The sequence below is a fragment of the Ambystoma mexicanum genome, chromosome 6q (genome assembly GCF_040938575.1).
Source record: "Ambystoma mexicanum isolate Mex_15411 chromosome 6q, UKY_AmexF1_1, whole genome shotgun sequence".
Classification (NCBI taxonomy): domain Eukaryota; kingdom Metazoa; phylum Chordata; class Amphibia; order Caudata; family Ambystomatidae; genus Ambystoma; species Ambystoma mexicanum.
In genome coordinates, this window is record NC_090937.1 from 1,613,055,221 (window position 1) to 1,613,076,054 (window position 20,834).

Here is a 20,834-nt window from a genome sequence, read left to right on the forward strand (position 1 = left end):
GCACTTTTCTGTTCATCATGATTTTAGGGTAACTAACAGGGTTTGTAAATATAGAATGTTATGTTATGTTGATTTATACGGTGTGCTGCTACCACACAGGGGCAGTCTCCAGGCGCTCAAATAAGTATTTGTTGAACCCCTGTGTCTTTGACTGCAAGAGTTAAGAATGTCTGAAATGTCCCTGCTCATGCCTGGCACTCATCAGAGGACACCCCACCTCTACAAACCTCGCTCTACAAAAGATGGCCCTGAGTCACTGTCCTTTCGGAGAATGGCTTCTCTCATCAGATTTGACTTCGACCACGGCTGTGTGTTATCGTCCTTTACCAGAGATGCTGCTCCAGTGTTAGCCCCCACAGGTCCACCCCATGCTTTCTGAGAGGACACGCGCACCTGGGCAACAGGGCAGTCTCTTGCTCTGGGCAAGGCTGCGAACAGATTGCTCAATGTTGGCTGTCCTTAGTCTATGTATGTCCACTTATGTATTGTCCCCAGTGACTGTTCCATTTACTCCCCTCCACAACTTGGCCAGAATGTCCCTTAAACCCACCCCATTGTAAGAAGCTCATGGCTTCCCGTTAAATCTGATTTCTTATCTATCATATGTTCTTTTGTGATCAAAAGAGCATTTTTCCTCCCTGTGTATAAATAAACAAATAAACGCATCAATGAAATAAACTCTCGCAAGCCCATTGGCGTAGCACTGCATCGCTACCTGTCCCAACCCTTCTTGCCTCTAGAACACGTGCTTGAGGGAAGGTGCGCTGTTCTGCACTGCCCAGAAGGTCCTGTCCCATTCACCTTCTCGGTGCAATTCATTCCGGGGTAGCGTTAAAATGGATCTCAGATTACCCTTCCAGCCGAATGTTCCATCCAGGGCTCAAATCCAGGGAACACGAGGGTGGACGGCGTGCACCCACTTGTTTCAGAAGGCAGATGCTGCCCCCCAGGGTATTTTAGAGACTGTGGCGGTCGTTACGAGTATGGAGGTAGCCATGGTGATATTAGCGCCATGGCTACCCTCATACCGTATACCGGGTTCCCTGAATGGGGAAACACCGGTCCATTCCAACCTTGGGGGACCCATTCAGGGAACCCATCCCCATTCGAGCCCCCATAGGACTCAATAGGAAAGGGGAGGGAGCTAACAACGGGCCCGTTATTAGCTCCCTGGTCCTTTAGCGGCTCCCACTAAGGGCGCCTGGTAAAACCAGACAGGACCCGCTAAAGGACCCCGTAATGCAGCGGTAAGGGGTTAACGGCACCAGCACCCTTACCGGTGCTGTTAACCCCTTACCGCCAATCTCGGAATCTGGCCCTGTGTGTTAAAGAAGACACATTGACGGTCTTTTAGTATAGCTCAGTGGCAATGCGCTTGTCTTGGAAACAAGAGGACGCAGAGCAACACAGGTTCAAATCCCTGGTCCGCGCTTAGACACCTCTTTGGTATAAAGCGCGTTGTAAAAAAACAATTATAATATTTCGAAATTATGATTTTATGCACAATCTGGGGATTCTAGCGGCAGTCGTCAGGTTCACATGTCAGACACCACCTGGAGAAAAATAAGGAACAACTCAAGGGGGCATTTCTCCTTTCATGACTGCACGCTCTAGGGGAAACATTGGCATTGATTAATGAGGTTTAAAACGTGCACACTATTTTACATTTCAAACCCTATTGGAAGAAAATATCACCCCTTGTTTGTTTGTTCATGTTGATTTTATGAAAGGCAGGTGCCCATGTGTCCTGTGCGATTTGGATGGTCATGCAAAGCCAATTGAATGAAATTGTAATCTTTCACTTTTGTATGTTAATTTCTGGTGACGTCACATCCCATTGCGTATGTTGCGTCCCCCCACTTTTTCGTTTAGGACTTGGCCCCTGTGTAGTGTATACAAGAAGCTGACGGGAAGAACAGATGACATGTATAAGAAGTTCCAAGTACCTAACTTGTAACTGTTGTGGTGCGATGCTTTGACACTGTATTTATTGCCCCCCCACAGCAGTAGACTCAGGGTGCTGATCCTTCTCTGTGGCATACCGTGCCCCGTCCCAGGGAATCCTGACCGTAGTCTGTTGGGAAGGAGATCTCTGGCAGGAATGAAGTGTGAAGAAGCTGGGCTAAGGAGGGATATTCGCAATGCAGGGAGATGATGGGTGCAGGGTTTCTTCGTATTAGTCTGGACGCAGGGTAGTCCAATTGATATGGACTATCTTCCGATGAACCCTGGACGCGGGGTAGTCCAATTGCTATGGACTATCTTCTGATGAACGCTGGACGCGGGGTAGTCCAATTGCTATGGACTATCTTCTGATAAACGCTGGACGCGGGGTAGTCCAATTGCTATGGACTATCTTCTGTTAAACGCTGGACGCGGGGTAGTCCAATTGATATGGACTATATTCTGATGAACGCTGGACGTGGGGTAGTCCAATTGATATGGACTATCTTCTGATGAACGCTAGACGCGGGGTAGTCCACTTGATATGGACTATATTCTGATGAACGCTGGACGCGGCAATAGTCCAATTGATATGGACTTTCTTCCAATGAGCGCTAGAGGCGATAGTCCAATTGCTATGGACTATCTTCTGATAAACGCTGGACGCGGGATAGTCCAATTGATATGGACTATCTTCTGATGAACGGTGGTGTCTTAAAGTAAGTGCTGAGTTACGGAGCGCAATGCGATTCCGAGGCAGGTTTTGAGTACTACAAATTAGAATCAAGTGGTGCCTGGATAAGTTGGTACATGCTATGGAAAGTCTGGGACGGCCAAGCCAACTCCTGAAGGTGGCCTAGCCCAAGAGTAGGGATGGTGAGAAGATGAGTACTGTTGTTAATACATCCATGCCAACATTATCCACTCCAGTGCTGGTTTTAACTCTGCATTCTGGGACTTGTAGTCCTGGGTTTATAATGGATGACTCTTAAAGTCCTAGTTTTATAATGGGTAACTCCAGGACAACAAATCCCAGAATGTTAAATGTTAAATGTTAAAGGTATTTGTACCGCGCACCTTGTACCAACAGAATTGGTCCCCAGGCGCTCAGGCGGATCTGCAAACGAGAAGGTGGGGTGTGTTATTAGGGTGAAGAGAGAGTATGACAGTGGGAGAAGTGGTGTCCTGTTGGCAGCTACAGTTCAGTTATCACTGTGCGCTGAGCTTTGGTCGGGTCGATGTCAGTCCTCGTGTGCTATTGGTGCAGCGTATGTGTTGTTTGTTTGTTTTTGCGGTGTGGTGAAGTACGTGCGCTTTGCTGTGCGAGAGGTGGTTTAGTGGGTTTTTGTGTGAGTTAAGTATGCAGAAATGAGACCTTTTTGGTTAGTCGGGTATAAGTCTAACAGTTAACATGCGCAATTTGGCTTAATGCCTAGATTTGACAGCATCGGATAGTGGGGGAGAGGTCTGGCCACACAATACAGAAGGTTTCAAATATTCTATACAAAGATGGAGGCTACACCTAGATGTGAGGGTCCTGTATAGTGGGAGAGAGGCCTAGGTTTCAACAATACAGAAGGTTTCAAATATAATATACAAAGATGGAGGCTCCACCTAGATCCGAGGCTCCCGCACAGTGGGAGAAGGCCCAGGATTCACAATGCAAAGATAGAGGATGGACTGGAATACCATCTCGCGAATGGAATGAAAAATGCTGGCATGTATGGTAATAGGAGGCATGAGATGGGATAGACAGAGTTTAAATGTGTTGTGCCTTGTAGGAAGCTGGTTATGCCACGGTTGACAGTGGTGGGTAAAATAGCCGGCACTGTGTAATTCCCAAGTCCTTTCTGTAGTATGGCAATACCTCATATCCTTTGCACATTTGCTGATGGTTATGTTGAAAGAATATGGGAAGAGTTGTCAACTTCCTTGTATGTCTTGGATGAGGAGGATATAAGTAGGTAGTATGTAAATTATGGTGCACAGATGCAAACACTGACTGAGAATAGGAGAGGGCTATGGTTTTTAAGTGGTGCTGCCATACGTATGTCAAGAAATAAATGATTATGTGGTGTGCAATATATCAATGGTCCTTGTTATTATGTACGAAGCAACCCTGGAGCCAGTTAAACCCTGAGTAGGCCTTCTTTGAAGAGGGCAAGGAGAGAAACGTAATCATTCTTAGGTGCTGACAAATTTAAAATATTGGAGTGCTGGAAATGTTAACATGCTAGGCACCATGAGATCAAATGTTTCCCAATACCACACACTTTGGTTGAACAGTGGTGCAAGGATTTGAAGCTGGTCTGCAATTTAAGGTCTTCACTATACTCTTTCACAATGTTTGTCATATAACAAGGTGCGACTATTTGTGACTATCAATTGGCCTACATAAAAAAGCAGACAATGGGCCTTCCAAATGCGACTGTAGTGTGAGAAGGCAAACGTTTTCACAAAAGGCAGCACAGTACTATAGTACTATGGTGTGAGATTACATTATCTGCCCAGGATCACTGTATCATCCGGTGGGACAGCCAAGAGACGTGCTGCTTTGACCCTTTGGTTCCAAGTTCTCCATTTCGTCTACCTAACCTCCTCTACCAACAAACGCATTGTTCTGTTCCTGGAGCCTTTGTACAACCCTTGTGTGGAACACCAGAGCTCAAAAGTTGCACGAGAGTGATGCTATGCTAGTTTTAACAGCTGGCACTGACTGGCGCACTTACGTTGTGTTGTATCACAGTGAGTGTCATTAGCAGCAAACCTTAGAGGCTCAAGTTTATCAACCTTAGAGCTAAGAAGGGTTGCACAGGTCTTGAAGCAGGGGTGGACTGGCCTACAGGGAACTCTGAAGATGTCCCAGTAGGCCTCTGCACCCTGTCCCGGGGTGAACTGGCCAATAGGGAACTCTGAAGATGTCCCAGTAGGCCTCTGCAACCTGTCCCGGGGTGAAATGGCCTACAGGGAACTCTGGAGATTTCCCAGTAGGCCTCTGCACCCTGGCCTGGGGTGGACTATCCAACAGGGAACTCAGTGGACTGGCCTACAGGGAACTCTGGAGATGTCCCAGTAGGCCTCTGCAACCTGTCCCGGGGTGAACTGGCCTACAGGGAACTCTGGAGATTTCCCAGTAGGCCTCTGCACCCTGTCCCGGGGTGAACTGGCCTACAGGGAACTCTGGAGATTTCCCAGTAGGCCTCTGCACCCTGGCCTGGGGTGGACTATCCAACAGGGAACTCAGTGGACTGGCCTACAGGGAACTCTGGAGATGTCCCAGTAGGCCTCTGCAACCTGTCCCGGGGTGAACTGGCCTACAGGGAACTCTGGAGATTTCCCAGTAGGCCTCTGCACCCTGTCCCGGGGTGAACTGGCCTACAGGGAACTCTGGAGATTTCCCAGTAGGCCTCTGCACCCTGGCCTGGGGTGGACTATCCAACAGGGAACTCAGTGGACTGGCCTACAGGGAACTCTGGAGATGTCCCAGTAGGCCTCTGCAACCTGTCCCGGGGTGAACTGGCCTACAGGGAACTCTGGAGATTTCCCAGTAGGCCTCTGCACCCTGTCCCGGGGTGAACTGGCCTACAGGGAACTCTGGAGATTTCCCAGTAGGCCTCTGCACCCTGACCTGGGGTGGACTGTCCAACAGGGAACTCAGTGGACTGGCCTACAGGGAACTCTGGAGATGTCCTGGTAGGTCCCTGCACCCTGGCCTGGGGTGGACTGGCCTACAGGGGACTCTGGAGATTTCACAGTAGGCCTCTTCACCCCGGCCTGGGGTGGACTGTCCAACAGGGAACTCAGTGGACTGGCCTACAGGGAACTTCGGAGATGTCCTGGTAGGTCTCTGCACCCTGGCCTGGGGTGGACTGGCCTACAGGGGACTCAGGAGATTTCACAGTAGGCCTCTGCACCCTGTCCCGGGGTGAACTGACCTACAGGGAACTCTGAAGATGTCCCAGTAGGCCTCTGCACCCTGTCCCGGGGTGAACTGGCCTACAGGGAACTCTGGAGATTTCCCAGTAGGCCTCTGCACCCTGTCCCGGGGTGAACTGGCCTACAGGGAAATTTCCCAGTAGGCCTCTGCACCCTGTCCCGGGGTGAACTGGCCAACAGGGAACTCTGAAGATGTCCCAGTAGGCCTCTGCACCCTGTCCCGTGGTGAACTGGCCAATAGGGAACTCTGGAGATTTCCCAGTAGGCCTCTGCACCCTGTCCCGGGGTGAACTGGCCTACAGGGAACTCTGGAGATTTCCCAGTAGGCCTCTGCACCCTGTCCCGGGGTGAACTGGCCAACAGGGAACTCTGAAGATGTCCCAGTAGGCCTCTGCACCCTGGCCTTGGGTGGACTGTCCAACAGGGAACTCAGTAGACTGGCCTACAGGGAACTCTGGCGATGTCCTGGTAGGTCTTTGCACCCTGGCCTGAGGTGGACTGGCCTACAGGGGACTCTGGAGGTTTCACAGTAGGCCTCTGCACCCTGGCCTGGGGTGGACTGACCCACATGAAACTTCAGAGATGTCCTGGTAGGTCGCTGCACCCTGGCCTGGGGTGGAATGTCCAACAGGGAACTCAGTGGACTGGCCTACAGGGAACTCTGGAGATGTCCTGGTAGGTCTCTGCACCCTGGCCTGGGGTGGACTGGCCTGCAGGGGACTCTGGAGATTTCAGAGTAGGCCTCTGCATCCTGGCCTGGGGTGGACTGTCCAACAGGGAATTCAGTGGACTGGCCTACAGGGAACTCTGGAGATGTCCTGGTAGGCCTCGGCACCCTGGCCTGGGGTGGACTGGCCTACAGGGAACTCCGGAGATGTCCTGGTAGGTCTCTGCACCCTGGCCTGGTGTGGACTGGCCTACAGGGGACTCTGGAGATTTCCCAGTAGGCCTCTGCACCCTGGCTTCGGGTGGACTGGCCTACAGGGAACTCCGGAGATGTCTTTATAGGCATTCCCACACTGGGCTTCTTTTTTGTGGTAACCTATTTTATTTCCATATGAATAGGGCTGGGCATGCCGAAAATGTGTATCCTGGGGGCACTTTGAACATTATTCCCAGGGCCCCTTTCGGTTCCCAGTCCACCCCTGTCTTGAAGGGTTGGTACTGCGATCTGGGATGTGGACACAGATCTCTGCAACAAGCGTTTAACAAACTGAGCTGTCTTTACCATTGTGGCACTCAAACTTGTCAATGTGCACCTCAACCTCGGCTATTTGACGTGATCAGTGTACCCCACAAGATGGAAGCGCAATGAACGCTCAAACTGGGCGTGCACGAGCGAACAAAGTAACCATTACAAGATTAATGGGTGCAAATCCCGGTGTTACAGGGCCTTTGTCTACCGGGAGTTGAGGACAGGGCTCCCCAGATCACGGTCCGGTTTTGAAGACCGCGGAAGTCAACGTGCTCCCCATACACAGTGTGAGCATTTACCGCATCACACTGACTTTCTAGACAGCTGGCTCTCAAGCCGAGGGTAGGAAGAAGCGCCGAATTAAAAAGTTCCAATGCACACATACATACATACATGCACACATACATGGCTACGTGCATCCACCACGGATGCGCACCGGTTTGGTCCATGCCGCATACAGCCCCGAAATACACGCAGGAATCATAGTCCAGGTGTCGTGTTCCCATCAAAACAGCAATTTCGCAGCGTGCAGTAATTTTCTTTAATGTCTTCGGTGCGTTCCCTCTCCCCGCTCGTGCCTTTTTTGTGTTTTCGCGCAATGCTCCGGGCTGAATGCGCTCCTGCGCGTTCCGCTCATTGCCTCCTTCGCGCATCTGCACGTTACTCAGAATCGGTTGTTAGGCAAATGGGCCTGAAAGGAAGTGCTTCTCAGCAGGGGGGCCCGCGGGCGCAGCGCCGCCGCTGCGGCTGTTTATGCGTTTAGCTGAAAGTGCTCTCTCACAATATGCTTTTGGGGGTGGGGGGGGGGGTTGCTGAAAATGCAATCAGAGGCAGCGTAACTCTCCAGAGAAATATGCAGCAACATAATGGCAGTTTTGTCATTTAATGATTAAAAGGAAGTCACGTGAATGCTGGTTGCTTTTCACTATTGGAGCAACAATACATCCCCCTCCTAGTGAATATGAGCACGTTCGCCCCCCACCCCCTCTTTTTTTAGCACATTTTATTAAAGGAATTTCAAAAGACCCAAAGAATGTAAAGGTTGAGTATAATATCTTATGTCTCAACAACAGTCACCTAACCCGCTGTGCTGCATTGCAGCTTTCTGTTTTGGGGATTGTCTCTCAACTTTAAAATAGAAATCTGCATTGCAGGTCGATCCCAGATACTGATCAAATGCTTTGCATTAAAAATAAATAAATAAGAACACTGGGTCTTTATATTGCACTTAATGCTAGAATCAAACCTCTAAGCGCTGGACTGGGTTTTGAATCCGGGCTGCATAGCTTTGCTTTGGTTTCAAGACAAGCAAGTTGCCCCTGTGCAAACCTCCCAGCTTTTGACGCCTCTGTGATTTGGGGAGTACAGTCATCAGCTGAAAAGTGCACGTCTCTTAAACTGGTCAAGTGGCACAGCGAGTAGAGCGCTCGCTTTGCCATCCATACGCAGGTTCGAATCCCAGCAGGGCCAAACTCAGCCTTTCATCCTTCTGCGGTGGATAAATGAACACCACACACAGTAGTAAGCAGCGCACAGATGCCTGAGGGTTCGTAGCGCTATATAAATGCCAAATTATTATTATATTCTCCATGGGGCAAAGGGTGCTTCCTGACTGCGCCACAACAGCCCCTTAGCGCATTACAAATTACCAAATAAATGCGCGGTTCATTGGCTTTTAAGTACACATTAGACCCGGAAGACGGGCTTTTATTGGCGGCTGACTACAGGAATCAGACACCAATTTCATCGCCACCTGAGCCTTTATTGCACAATAAACGTCACCCCTGAGGGATTTATAGTGATAGGCATTGCGGGACAGGGTCAGGCAGGGCTTTAAGTGGGCTGGGTCTAGCCAGGGCCAAGCCCCCGGCAGGCTCAGAAATTTCGTTCTGAGGTGGGGGCCTGCCAGTATGGACTTGGGAGGGCTGAAGCCCCCCCCCCACTTTGATGCAGCAGTCATCAATGTGATGCTGTGAGGCCCACCCCAAGCGCAGACGCAAAAAACTGTCACATTTGTCACCTCGGAGAGCACTGTATTTGCTTACTTTTAAACGTATTTTTAAACTTTAAAAGTAAGTAAAACACTGCTCTCCAAGGTGAGAAAATAGTCTTTTACTGTGACTAGCCTCAGCAAAAAGCGCTGAGAACAAAAGCTTGCCACTGCCCAGGATATTATATCAACAGACCCCCTCAATGGAAACTAAAGGCTTAACTGCTGGGCTCAACCTTTGGTTTGCCCCTGCCCCTAATGATTGCGTTAATGGCCTCATCACGAGTTGGGTAGTATCCCGGCGGGAATACTGCCCAACTGTTATAGCGTTAGCGCAAACCGGTCCGGCGCTATTTGCACCGGATCACGGGTTGGGCGTTAACAGTAAATCACCATTGCCCATTCGGCCATTGGGGCATTTTAAGCACAAATGCCACCCTTTAATACAGCAGGCGGCATTTGCGCTGAAAACAGGGCACTGAATGGGATTTCTACCTCCAGAAAAAAGCTGGAGGTTACACAGCCCATTTAGCGACGAACTCGAGATCAGGCAAGCCCTTAAATGCAGCTGTATTATCGTTGCCACCGCATTTAAGAGGTATCACCCAACTCGTGATGAGGCCCATAGACAGGGAAGGGCCTTAGTGGGTCCAGAGGGAAACGGGAAAGAAAAAAAGTGTTTTTGCTTGTGTGGATTGTATGCATGTATATATGCACGCACGCACGCATGTCAAGGTGTGTGTAAGTGCCTGTATGTATGTTTGTATGTGAGAGGGTATGTAAGTGCATGAATATGAATAAAGGCAGTGTGCATGGTGTACATGGGTGCGAGTGTGAATGTGAATAAGACTGCCCACTTTCTCTCTGGCCGGCCTCCGTTGGCCCTGCACCCTCACCTACCAATGAGGCAACACATCTAGGGGTCATCTTCGACTCCACCCTCTCCTTCTCTTCTCACATCTCATGAAATCTCCAAAAAGTCCCACTAACAACTGCACCTCCTCAGAGGTGTTCTACCATTTCTCACTTTCCCCCAGAGGCTCACCACCTCGCAAGCCCTGCTTATCTGTAGGCTGGACTATTGAAACAGTCTCTTTCTCAATCTTCCTACTTCTATTCTCCATCCTCTACAACTCATCCAGAACAGAACCGCAAGACTTATCCATGGCCCAACCCCCGTGACTGCATCTCTCCGGCGCTGAAATCCCTCCACTGGCTCCCTGTGTCTGCAAGGATCAAGTTCAAGACACTTTGCACAAGGCTTTCTGGAGCTGGGTCCCACACTATCTACAACACTCTCTTCCTAAATACTCTCACTCTAGAGGCCTTCGTCCGTCCTCCTCCAACCCTCTGCGGGTGTCCCGCTTTCACAAACAGAGATTTGGGGGTAGATCTTTATCCTCTGCAGGTGCCTCCCTCTGGAACAGCCTCCCTGCCTCTCTCCATCTAGAGCCAGATCACATTAAGTTCTGGAAACTCCTCAAGACCTTCGTCTTCTCCTCCTTCCTTTCTCTCCCTCTCCCCTCACTCCACCCTCCCCCCTAACTCTGCTCAGTTTTTGCTGACTGGTTGCCTGGTTCATCCGCAGAGCCTTACGGGTCCCAGGCTCCCCCGCCAGTCTTTTGCACTTGCCTCCGGGCCGCTGCACTATGTTCAGAATTACTGCACTGTCAGTTTACAATCCATGAGCGGGGTAAGCTCTCTGCACTTAAGCCAGGGCTGTGCTGGACTGGACACATTTGCTCCCCGCCCACCCCTTCCTCGCACCTCCGTCTGTACGCATGCATGGCCTAAATGTACTAGGACTAGTATGTTTCTCTGTCCTGTCCCCCCTCCTTTTCTGCCCCCCCCCCTCCCTAGCTTGGTCGCAACTGTAACACTTTATACACTTGCACTAGGAGAAACGCTGTCAGGCTGCGTATGCTAGTTTTTCTGTTAGATCATTCCGAAACTTCAAGGCCTAAGAATGCTTACTGTATTCCCTTCTCAACTTGAAGTGCTTTGAAGCACTCCACCTGTGTATAAGCGCTGGATGTCTGTCTCTCTTTCTGTCTCAGGCTCAGACTAAAGTGGCCCACAGTTGCAAAATGGCAATTCATTCCTTTTGTGACGGTGTTTGAATAGTACCCAAGGGGGGTTTGATACACTGTGATGCAAATTGTGCAATTTAAAGATTATTTATCCAACAACACTGGTCAAAACACCTAGCTGCATAGGGAAGTAACTCAAACTGGCCCACTTTGACCAAATAAACAGGCATACACTAGCATTTTGCGTTTTTGGTTCGGGCATTGCCCTATTGTCCTAGTGGCCAGTCCGAGCATGGTGTGCAGATTGCAGCATGAACATTTGTTGCCAGGAGCATGGCATCTTTTACTGACATTTTTGGGCAAGGCAAAGCCAGCTTGCGTGTTATTATGTGAAGGAGGAGTTGCAGCAGGGGAAGGGTACTGCAATGGGGCTGTCTGGGTCCATCTGTGGCATTGAATGTTGTACTCGCATTAAAGATGAAGCCAGCTTTGTGAGTGTTCTTACATGAGTGGGGCATGTTTCCATACTTTGGCATGGCCTTGTTTTACTGTTGTTAAGGTCACATTCAACATGATAAGTGTTCTTACGTAGGCCGGAGTGGGGGTGGAGGGGGCTTTGTGCAGCCTGTAAAGCAATATTTTCTTACTGTAGCATGTGATTTTGTACTGGCATTCGGGGGAACGTACAACATGATCAGTATTCTTGTATCGGGGATTTGTGTGATGATAATGATTTGATGCTTGTATAGCGCTTTCGCCAAAGCACTGTACAGAGAACATATTTATATAAAATGATTACCCAACCAAAATTGGTACTCATTTATTGACCTCAGAAGGCCTTGCAATTGAGCCTATGAACTGCAGATAGCACACAGATTGCAGCAGCAAGGGCTCAACCCGCTGAACTATGGTACAAGCTACCCAGAAAAGGCATGTTTACATACTGTGGCATGGCTTTTTCTTAAAACTGGCATTAAGGCAAAACCAACAGGAGCATGTTAGTACATGGGATACGGCATATATTGGCAGAGCCAGTTTGAACATGTTTTGTTATACTATCATTACTGACATCATGGGCAAAGCAAACATGAGTATTTTCGGATGTGGCAATGCTGGCATTTATAGAACACCAGAATGGGCGTGTGTGGGCACAAATGTTTTTTACACTTGCGGCATACCGGCATATAGTGGGCAAAGGCATTATGAAAATATGTTTGAAAATGCTCCTGTGCATTGTTGATGACTTGGCATCTAATGCACTTTTTTAATTTCCTGCCCTACAAAGCCGATTGTGAACTGTGTGACTTTTTACCTAATGTATCACAGAAAGTGTACTGTAAAATTCACCATTTCAACCCTTTATTTAATTATTCTGGGAGAGTACCCCTCTGAACCCATCTGGGTTGGTTTGCTCTAGCTCTACTTTCGGTAGCTCCTACGGATTTGGCTGGGGGCAGGTCAAGCCCAGTTCCCTCTTTGGGCTTCCCTTAGGGTGAGCCATACTACATCGGCTCGAGGTTCCACTTGTTACACAATTCTGGCTACACCTCGGGTGAGTTGGGGATGAACGATGCATCTAAAGGGGCAAAGAAGGTGCAACATCTACTCAGACCCCTGGGGTCAGGGTGGGGATCAGCAGTGAAATAGGTTCAATAGCCCCAGTAACTGCCAGCTTTTAAAACTGCTATCTAGCCCCGCCAAAATGTTGTGGGTCGCGCACCACGCCTTCCTGCCACGGCGCACCTATCACCCCTGGCAGCCCTGGTTGCTAGAGAACCACACTTTTTTTTCTAAAGCCTGAAGCTCTCGGTCATGTGCAAGAGCTTCAGGCTTCAGAAAAAAATGCCTTTCATCCATAATGGTGGCGTGGCACCGCACCCGCCAGGCATTTCTTCAAGCCCGAGAGGCCTGTGGGCCGGCGCCACCATTATGGAGAGGAGGGTGAGGCTGCTGAAACCAGAGGCCTGTTTTTCAAACTCCTGAAGCTCCCGAATGAGCGTGAGCTTCAGGATTTCGAAAAAAAGCCTCAGCTTCCAGCAGCCTCACCTTTTCAGCCTTAATAGTGACGCTAAAAGGTGAGGAGCGGTCCCCTGCCAGCCAAGCCTTTGGAAAATAAATGCAGAGATCAGCACTGATCTCTACAAAAGGCTGCCTGTCAGGGGTGCCTGTAGACCATTCAGCTGAGGCTTGTCAAGGGAGCGTCGCCCATCGGGCCAGCAAGCGACCCCCACCATTAGGCCACACCCTCTCGATAAGCCCCGGCTCATTTTTCAGTGCCACTTAAGGCACTAGGGTCAGGCCAAGGCATACATTTGGCTCAAGCACCAAAGAAAAAGAGGCCAACAGTTGCTACATTCAAATCATTCCCTTTGTGACAGACTGAGCAGTACAGAGGAGAGGTGATTAGTAAAACGTGTTGGAAAAGTGTGCATTTTAAAGATTACTTGTTCAGTAACACTGGCCAAAACAGCTGCGCAGTGAAGTAACTCATCAAACTGGCCCATTGTGTTGAATAAACTGGCCCACTTTGTCCAGACAAAACAGGCCCATACTAGTAGAGGCCTTTCAGGCATTGCACTATCGGTAGGGTGACCAGATAAAAAAAAGAAAACGGACATGCCATAGACATAGAAGTAGGACTACAGTAAATACAAATAAAACTGTAGACCTACTTCTATGTCGCTGGCCTTTTGCGGGGAACCTGGAGAGGGTGTGTTCACAGGCACACTCCTCTCATTGCAGGAGAGCGCCGGGCTGCAGAAGGGGAGGGGATGGTGGCGTGACAAGCATTTCACGCCCCAATTCACGCAAGAAGAGTTGTGCCGGGACCCGATTTTGGGATTTCAAAATCGGGTCCACAAACACCAGGACTGTAGCCACCCACCCTTGCAAACCCTGTACAGGGTTTTTTTAATTAAAAAAATTCCGGGACCCCGGGACAGAGGGCGCCTTCCCCGGACTGTCCCGGGAAAACCGTGACTCTGGTCACCCTAACTATAGGCCAGTACACACCTATCTTAGGGTACACACTGGCCTGGAGTAACTGAGGAGAAGCAAGCAGGCAGGTGCATGTGTACAGCATACCGCGAGAGAAAGCAAGGATGGACAGGTAAAGAATCACCCCCAGGAAGCCGCAGGAGGCAGATGGCACCGGCCCCGAGTCACAGCATCGCCCCAAGATCATGGAGACAGGCAGATGAGCAGAGAAGCTCTGTGAGGGACCAGTGTTGCCAGTGCTGCACTAGGAGCAGGATTTTTTCCAGATTCGGAATCTGGCAAAACAAATTATCTCCACTGATCCCGAAGGTGGGAACCGGGCAGCCATGCAGCCATGCACTCGCTGTGCCACTTTAATGCACAGACCCTTAAGTGCTGGGCAGCCCGGAGGCAGTGTGAGAGGAAGTGGATATGCAGGAGCCTGGGCCCAGGTTCAGAGGTCAACCTGGTGACCAGTGCGTTGAGCAGTCAGGGGAGAGGAAGAGAGAAAGCGGAAGCGAAAAGGAAGGTCTTGAGTTACTTCCGGAACCAGTGGTGGTTCTGCTCAAGTTTGAGAGAGGCAGGGAGGCTGTTCCGGAGGGAAATTACGCAAAGGGGTAAACATTTGCGATTGACAACTAGTGTACAATTAAAGATGAAGAAAGCATATCCAAGAGGGAGCAACCAAGTCTCCAGAGGCCAAAGAGAGTAATAGCGCCCAGTATCATTGAATCAAGTAGCACTAAATAAAAGATGGAATGGACAAATCATGATCTCCTCACATGTGGTGCAATGCCAGAAATCAAGGCCTATTCATAAGCTCCAGACGAAGAGAGCAATGTACCTTCACTCCCTTTAAAGTGCCAGAGAAGAGAACAGTCAGCGATGTCAACTACCAAGAAGAGGCCATGGCTTGGGGCCTCACTGATGAGAGATGGTAAGGCTAATTGACCAATTGGGCAGTTTTCTGACATTGTTCTCCACAACTGGGTTTTATTTTGCCTACGTGTTGCTAGCAAGCCGAATGTTTAAGGTTGGAAGAGAGAGCCAACCAATCAGGATGGCCTATGTGATGATGGACTATACATTGTTGCCGGAGCCAATCCGCTGCTATTATTCAACTGTTATCTGTATTATACATAGAGGTAGTTCTAGGCGTGCCTACTTGATAAGTGGCAGCCAATAATATTACTAACGCCTAAATAAGCTATAGGTATTTAAGTTCCATTAACATATTCCTCCACCCGATAGGTTTTTACTTTTTACCATGTAGGATGACGTCTTAGCTGACATATTTTGAGGTATAAACCCTTTGTGTAACTGATATATTTTCGAGAGTGTGTGAGCTACGACTTGTTTTGCACTCCAGATTTCCCTGCTTTATTGAACCGATAATAAAGTAGTACTTTGCCATATAATTTGAGTCTGTCTGATTATTTGGGCCTGAAATCAGTTGTTATGGTACTTCCATCCAACACCTGATACTCTCCAGGTGCTACTGCACAATTATCTTGAGGAAACAGAATTTGGCCAGGGATCATGTTGAAAATGAAAAGTTGTATTTCCACCTAGGGCATAATATGTTTGTGAAGTAGACGATCGAATTTCAGTAACTGGTGAGAACACAACTCAACAGAGTGAGATTTGGATTAATGTCACCTGTTTTTCATTTAAAAGGAAAAAAACACTTATCTCGTGTTCCTTCACCATCCCTGTCTGATGATTACCTCTAACTCCGCAAGTTGCCTCCCCTGCCCCGATCGCTGACCCACTGTCCAAGTGGGACAGGAAAACGTGCTCTTCATTCGAACCTCTTTTCCAGTTTCCCAGCCGCCATCTTTGATTGGGCGTTCATTTTCATTCGCGAACGAGCAATTGCACTAGGATTATTTAAGAAATGAATGAGTCATTACTTGACTGTTCTGCTTGCTGAGGGCGCTAATGGCAATAATGTATGCCATGGCAGTCCCAATGCTGCTGCCCTTGTTAAACTCAAGCGGTGGGCCATTACTGCCTAGGACAACCCTTCTCAGCTAGCATTATTCTATATTTATTACCCCCAGAACGTAGGCAGTATACAAAAAATAATTCCCGCTAGTGAACATCTATACAGGCCAACATGCCGCATTTCATTTGAGAGATGCTAGTCCAGTCCTGTATTTCAGTTTGCTTTCTGGGACATGTAATGCTCGATTTCCCTATTATAAATTCAGGACTGCAGGTCCCTGAATGCAAAGTTAAAACCAGGACCGGATTAGCAGCCGCCAAATAGATTGGGACATTTTGACACATATGAACATGGTCTAATTGGATGGTAGAGGCAACAACTCTGAAAGTAGGTGTATCTTATCCTTGTATATCAATGTAATAACGTGTAACTTTGTAAGCTATGTTAAATTTTGTATCCTACCTTGTAACCATGTAAGCTGAACATTTCCTTGTCTTCGCTCCCTGATACCTTTGGGCCTGGAGCGCATTACAAATAAATAAATAAACACACAAACAAACAATATTTAGAGCCGGGAGCAGTAGGGTGAGACAGTGGGACTGGTACTTTCTGACAATGCCAATCCACTGTTCAGCGACTGTACAGTATAGGGGCAGCCGGGACAGCAAGGATTCATTTTAATATGTAACCATGACATGGGGCAACACATGTTTTTAAGGGCAGCAGATGGTAATTGGATTTTGAGTAAGCAATGAAAGGGACTGCACATATAATGGCAGATGTTAGGGAATAACGGGAGTGGGGCAGTAACGAACTTCTGGAGGCACCGCTCAGGGTGGCCATCTTTGTGTCAGGGATTGAACTGTTGTTTTTTATTGTTTCACTCTATCACGTTCAGCGGAGGCTGTATGTAACAGGACAGAAAAAGGACACACACTCCTTACATGGGACCCCAATGAGGCGTTTGTTAAACACGTACATGGTGCACCATGCATGCCCGCCTCGCAGAAGGCCAACACGTACACAAAGAAAACTATAGCTCAGAATCCATTTGTATTTTTTCTCAGTTTCAAGCCCATTTGAGGTACTCTTTGCCAGGCATACATTGAAAGCAGACATTCAGAAATACAACTGGGGAAGTTTCGGCCAGAAGAAGACTTCATTTGATGTCTGAAATTCAAGTTTACACCCAGCACGTGTTTTTAGTCTGAAACTGCCCTGGACATACATTGAGTGGGTACAGAGCGAGCAGAGGATGGCCATTCTGGCTGGCTCGGATGGGAGACTCACCATGGTGGGCTAGTTTTAGTGGAAGGTTTGACATTTCTAGCATGTCCCAGCTCAGGGAGCAGTGACCTGACAGTAGATTGCGCCAGTCTGCCAGGCCTCCTCCTTCCTGGGTGCAACACACACACACACACACACACACACACACACACACACATACACCCCCCCCCCCCAAGGCTAGTAGTGTATACGGCGTCTGTGAGTTGCCAGGCGTGCTCCTACCCAGTGCAGGAGGTCTCTGATCATTAAAATATGAGTTCTGTGTTTGAGCAAACCTATTGCAATACATGTACACTGCCCAGGCACTGCACAGCTTTCCTACACCCCCCAAATCCATGACCACACCAATGTGCGTAGCAGGATCAAAGGTCATCCTGTATATTCCCTCCGCCCTTTCTCTGGGGATTTCCATATTAGGGCAGGAGGGGCAACCACTACTTTCCGCCAGGAGCATCCACACTCCTTGGCGTTACTTGAGATGCCGGGGCAATCCCTCCCTCCTGGGGCAATAGGTTCTTCTCCATGGCAGGTGTCTTGGCCCTCTCATCTGCAAGGAACTATACAGCATAGTGTAACATAATGCTTATGCAAGGAGGGACACATGGTCCCACACACCAAGGATCAGCGGGGTCTCTAGCTTGTGTCGGTGCACTCTCCCATTCCCCTAACAAAATCTCAGTCCATTGGCCCCTACCGAGGTGGAAGCCATCCAGGCTCTTAGTCTCTGGAGCCCTAGGAGACTTCCCTCTTCCGCCTCCCCTGTCCTCCATCAGAATCTATGGGAAGCCTGGCTCTCCCTCGGTGGGCCACCTCATTTCTACAACACCACTCAAAAAGGCAACCAATCAGAAGCAACTTCATAGCTGTGTGACCCAAGGTGTCAGACTCTGATTGGATCATGAGAATTAACAGTCTGTCTAGCTATGGCCCACTTTCAATGTCCAATTATTCAATCCTTATCCCAACTACATCGCCCCAGCGAGGACCATGAGTACCAATTTACGACCAAACAACAAATTACATTTTAAGACCTAATTCTACATTTTTAAACATGCAGACAGCGGAAATATGAAAGGGTAAAATGGATGCGGAAGGTGTTTAATAAAAAATATATACTTTTAGGCCACGAGCTAGTCTCGAGATGCAGTTCAGAACAAGCACCAGTTACGGCATACTAGCAACGTATCCAGGCAGTCGAAAGGCAGGCAGGCATAACAGTGCTTGAAAGAACTAGTAGTGTGCCGGCGTAGGAGCAGAGACAAGCCCGTAGGAGAGCCAAGCATGGGGCCCCAGGTTCCTTGGCATGTGGCAGCAGGATTAATGAGACATCATGACAACTTCACAAAATCATGAAGATTTCCCCATATGGGGGTTCTCTTTTCACCAGCAGCCCGCACCCCCTATATCTGTCCTCAGTGTCAGGACTCTTAACACGTATGACTCATGTGATTTCCCCTATATGGGGGTCCTCGTTCACGGGTTAGGGGCGTTATATAAATGGCAAAATAAATAAATAAATAAATAGATAAACGCGGGGTGCCTTACCTGTATATGATGCACGCGCAGTCCCTACACGTTCCGCAGTTCTCAATATCCTGCCCCGTCCGATACGAGCGCCTCCTGCAACGGAGAGAAGAAAACATGTCAGCCGAGCTCGGCTATCGCCACACCAAATGAACTGTGTCTTTGAGAGTAGAGTATATTCAGATATTGAAAGCAGTGTTCACTTATCTTTATATCAGACATCAGTGTAAGACACTACTGTAAGGGAAGGAAAAAACACAGGCGGTCTCACTGTACAAATGGCGGCTCCTGAACAAATGTGCAGTAGCACGTGGAGTGCATGAAGTGCTAAATGATAACTGATTTCAGGCCCAAATAACTGGACAGACTCAAAGAATATGGGGACATGCTACTTTATAATCAGATCAATAAAGCAGGGACATCTGGCAAGCATAACACATTGTAGCTCACACACTCTCGAATACATTCCAGTTACACAAAGGCTTTATACCTCAATATATGTTAGCTATGACATCCTACGTGGCAACATTGTAAAAACCTATTGGGCGGAGGGATAGGTTAAGGGAACACATGCCAAACCTCTGGATGCAACTTTGCCAAGGGAGGCAGTATAGGTGCAATTATTGGAATGAGGAAGAGGATGATTAGGAATAATAAAGATTGATGGTTGGTAGTGTGAGTATTACCTCCACAGAATGCCAAGGAGCATTGTGACAAATCAGGGATGGATATCGTTTTCTAAAACATCAATCAGCCCCACAACTCTAGTACACCAGAAGTGATCCGAACAGATTGGAAACACAAGCAAATTACAAACCACCTTGTTCAATTTTGGTAACGTGAATGGAATGGCAGGCTTATCTCTGAGAGGTCGTGGATAGTTGGTTAGATCCAACACAGTGAAAATACAATTAGTACCCAATATAAATGGGACTATCCACTTAAGGTTGTATAACAATATCTACTTCATTATTATCACAACAGAGAGTTCTAACACTATGAAGTATAGCCCACCCTGTAAAGGAATGCAGAGGACTTATTTCAAAATGAGGAAAAGGGGTGCACTCTCGATACTGACAGGAGGGTAGTCAGTATGCTAAATAATTGCAAGAGTTCAAGGTTTCTTGCCTTCAGCACAAAGAGAGCAATGGGTCTTAAAATGTCTCAAGGGGCTTTCGGAGAAGAACCAGGGGGACAAAGCCACAATGTACGTTGTGCGTGTAGGTGTTCTTGTTGCTCGAAAGGGTTGAGTCGGTTTCAGGGCACTTTTGCAGCTTCTGTGACAGAGTTCAAGATGGGAGACAGCTGTGGGTATCAGTCGGCAAACAGTTTGGCGTGCCAAGCTGGATGGACGGCTGCAGGTTGGCCTAAACAGCATCTTGGGGTCAGGAATCGTTGGCTCAGTGCTGGTCGGTGGTTCTGAAACACTCGTCAAGACGTCTCAGATGTCTTTAAGTGACTGCGGCTTGATAACAGTCAGCATTGCAGTCGGTTGCAGATCGAGGAACTCGACTGGCTTGAAAGTGTCCTTTAAGGCTGATGTCGGTAGATGCTCGTTGAGGCACTTCTCCCAGCTTCTTCAATGAGCTTGTTTGATCCTATAAGAAGAACGGGCCAAAGCTGAGGAGTGTGTTGCAGGCAGCCGCCTTGTCATTGGTTCCGGGTTCATAGGCTCTCTGGCACTTCCCAACTAGGAAGCTTGCTGCAGAGCTTAGGAGGGCATATTGTGTGCTGGTTGGGTACCGGTTCTAGAGTTGCTGGAGGGTCCTCTGGATTCGGTTTATCCCTCTGATCCCTAAGAGATATTTAGGAGAGGGATCTTGCTTCCCTCCTTGGAGATCCTGGCCTTCCATAACTGGCCGAAGATATAAGGCAGACTGTAACTGAATCCAGGGTCCAGTGATGAGTTCAATTTACTATTCCTTGCAAAGTATTCAGATGATCTGCCCAAAAGAGGGGCTTGACCCTCTTTTAAAGCCAAATGAGCCACAGTGATGGTTGCAG

General features: G+C 48.5%; 2 protein-coding genes across 2 annotated transcripts in view; one reads left to right on the forward strand and one right to left on the reverse strand.

Moving 5' to 3' along the window:
• LOC138516908 (dedicator of cytokinesis protein 2-like) overlaps positions 1-20,834 on the forward strand; it is a 2,920,848-nt gene that overhangs the window by 1,548,838 nt on the left and 1,351,176 nt on the right. The window lies entirely within an intron of this gene.
• The window catches only part of LOC138516907 (uncharacterized), a 595,653-nt gene that overhangs the window by 331,842 nt on the left and 242,977 nt on the right, over positions 1-20,834 (reverse strand). Inside the window, exon 3 of the mRNA XM_069632363.1 lies at positions 18,852-18,926. Coding sequence (XP_069488464.1) covers positions 18,852-18,926 — 75 coding nt within the window. The remainder of the gene's footprint in view (positions 1-18,851; positions 18,927-20,834) is intronic.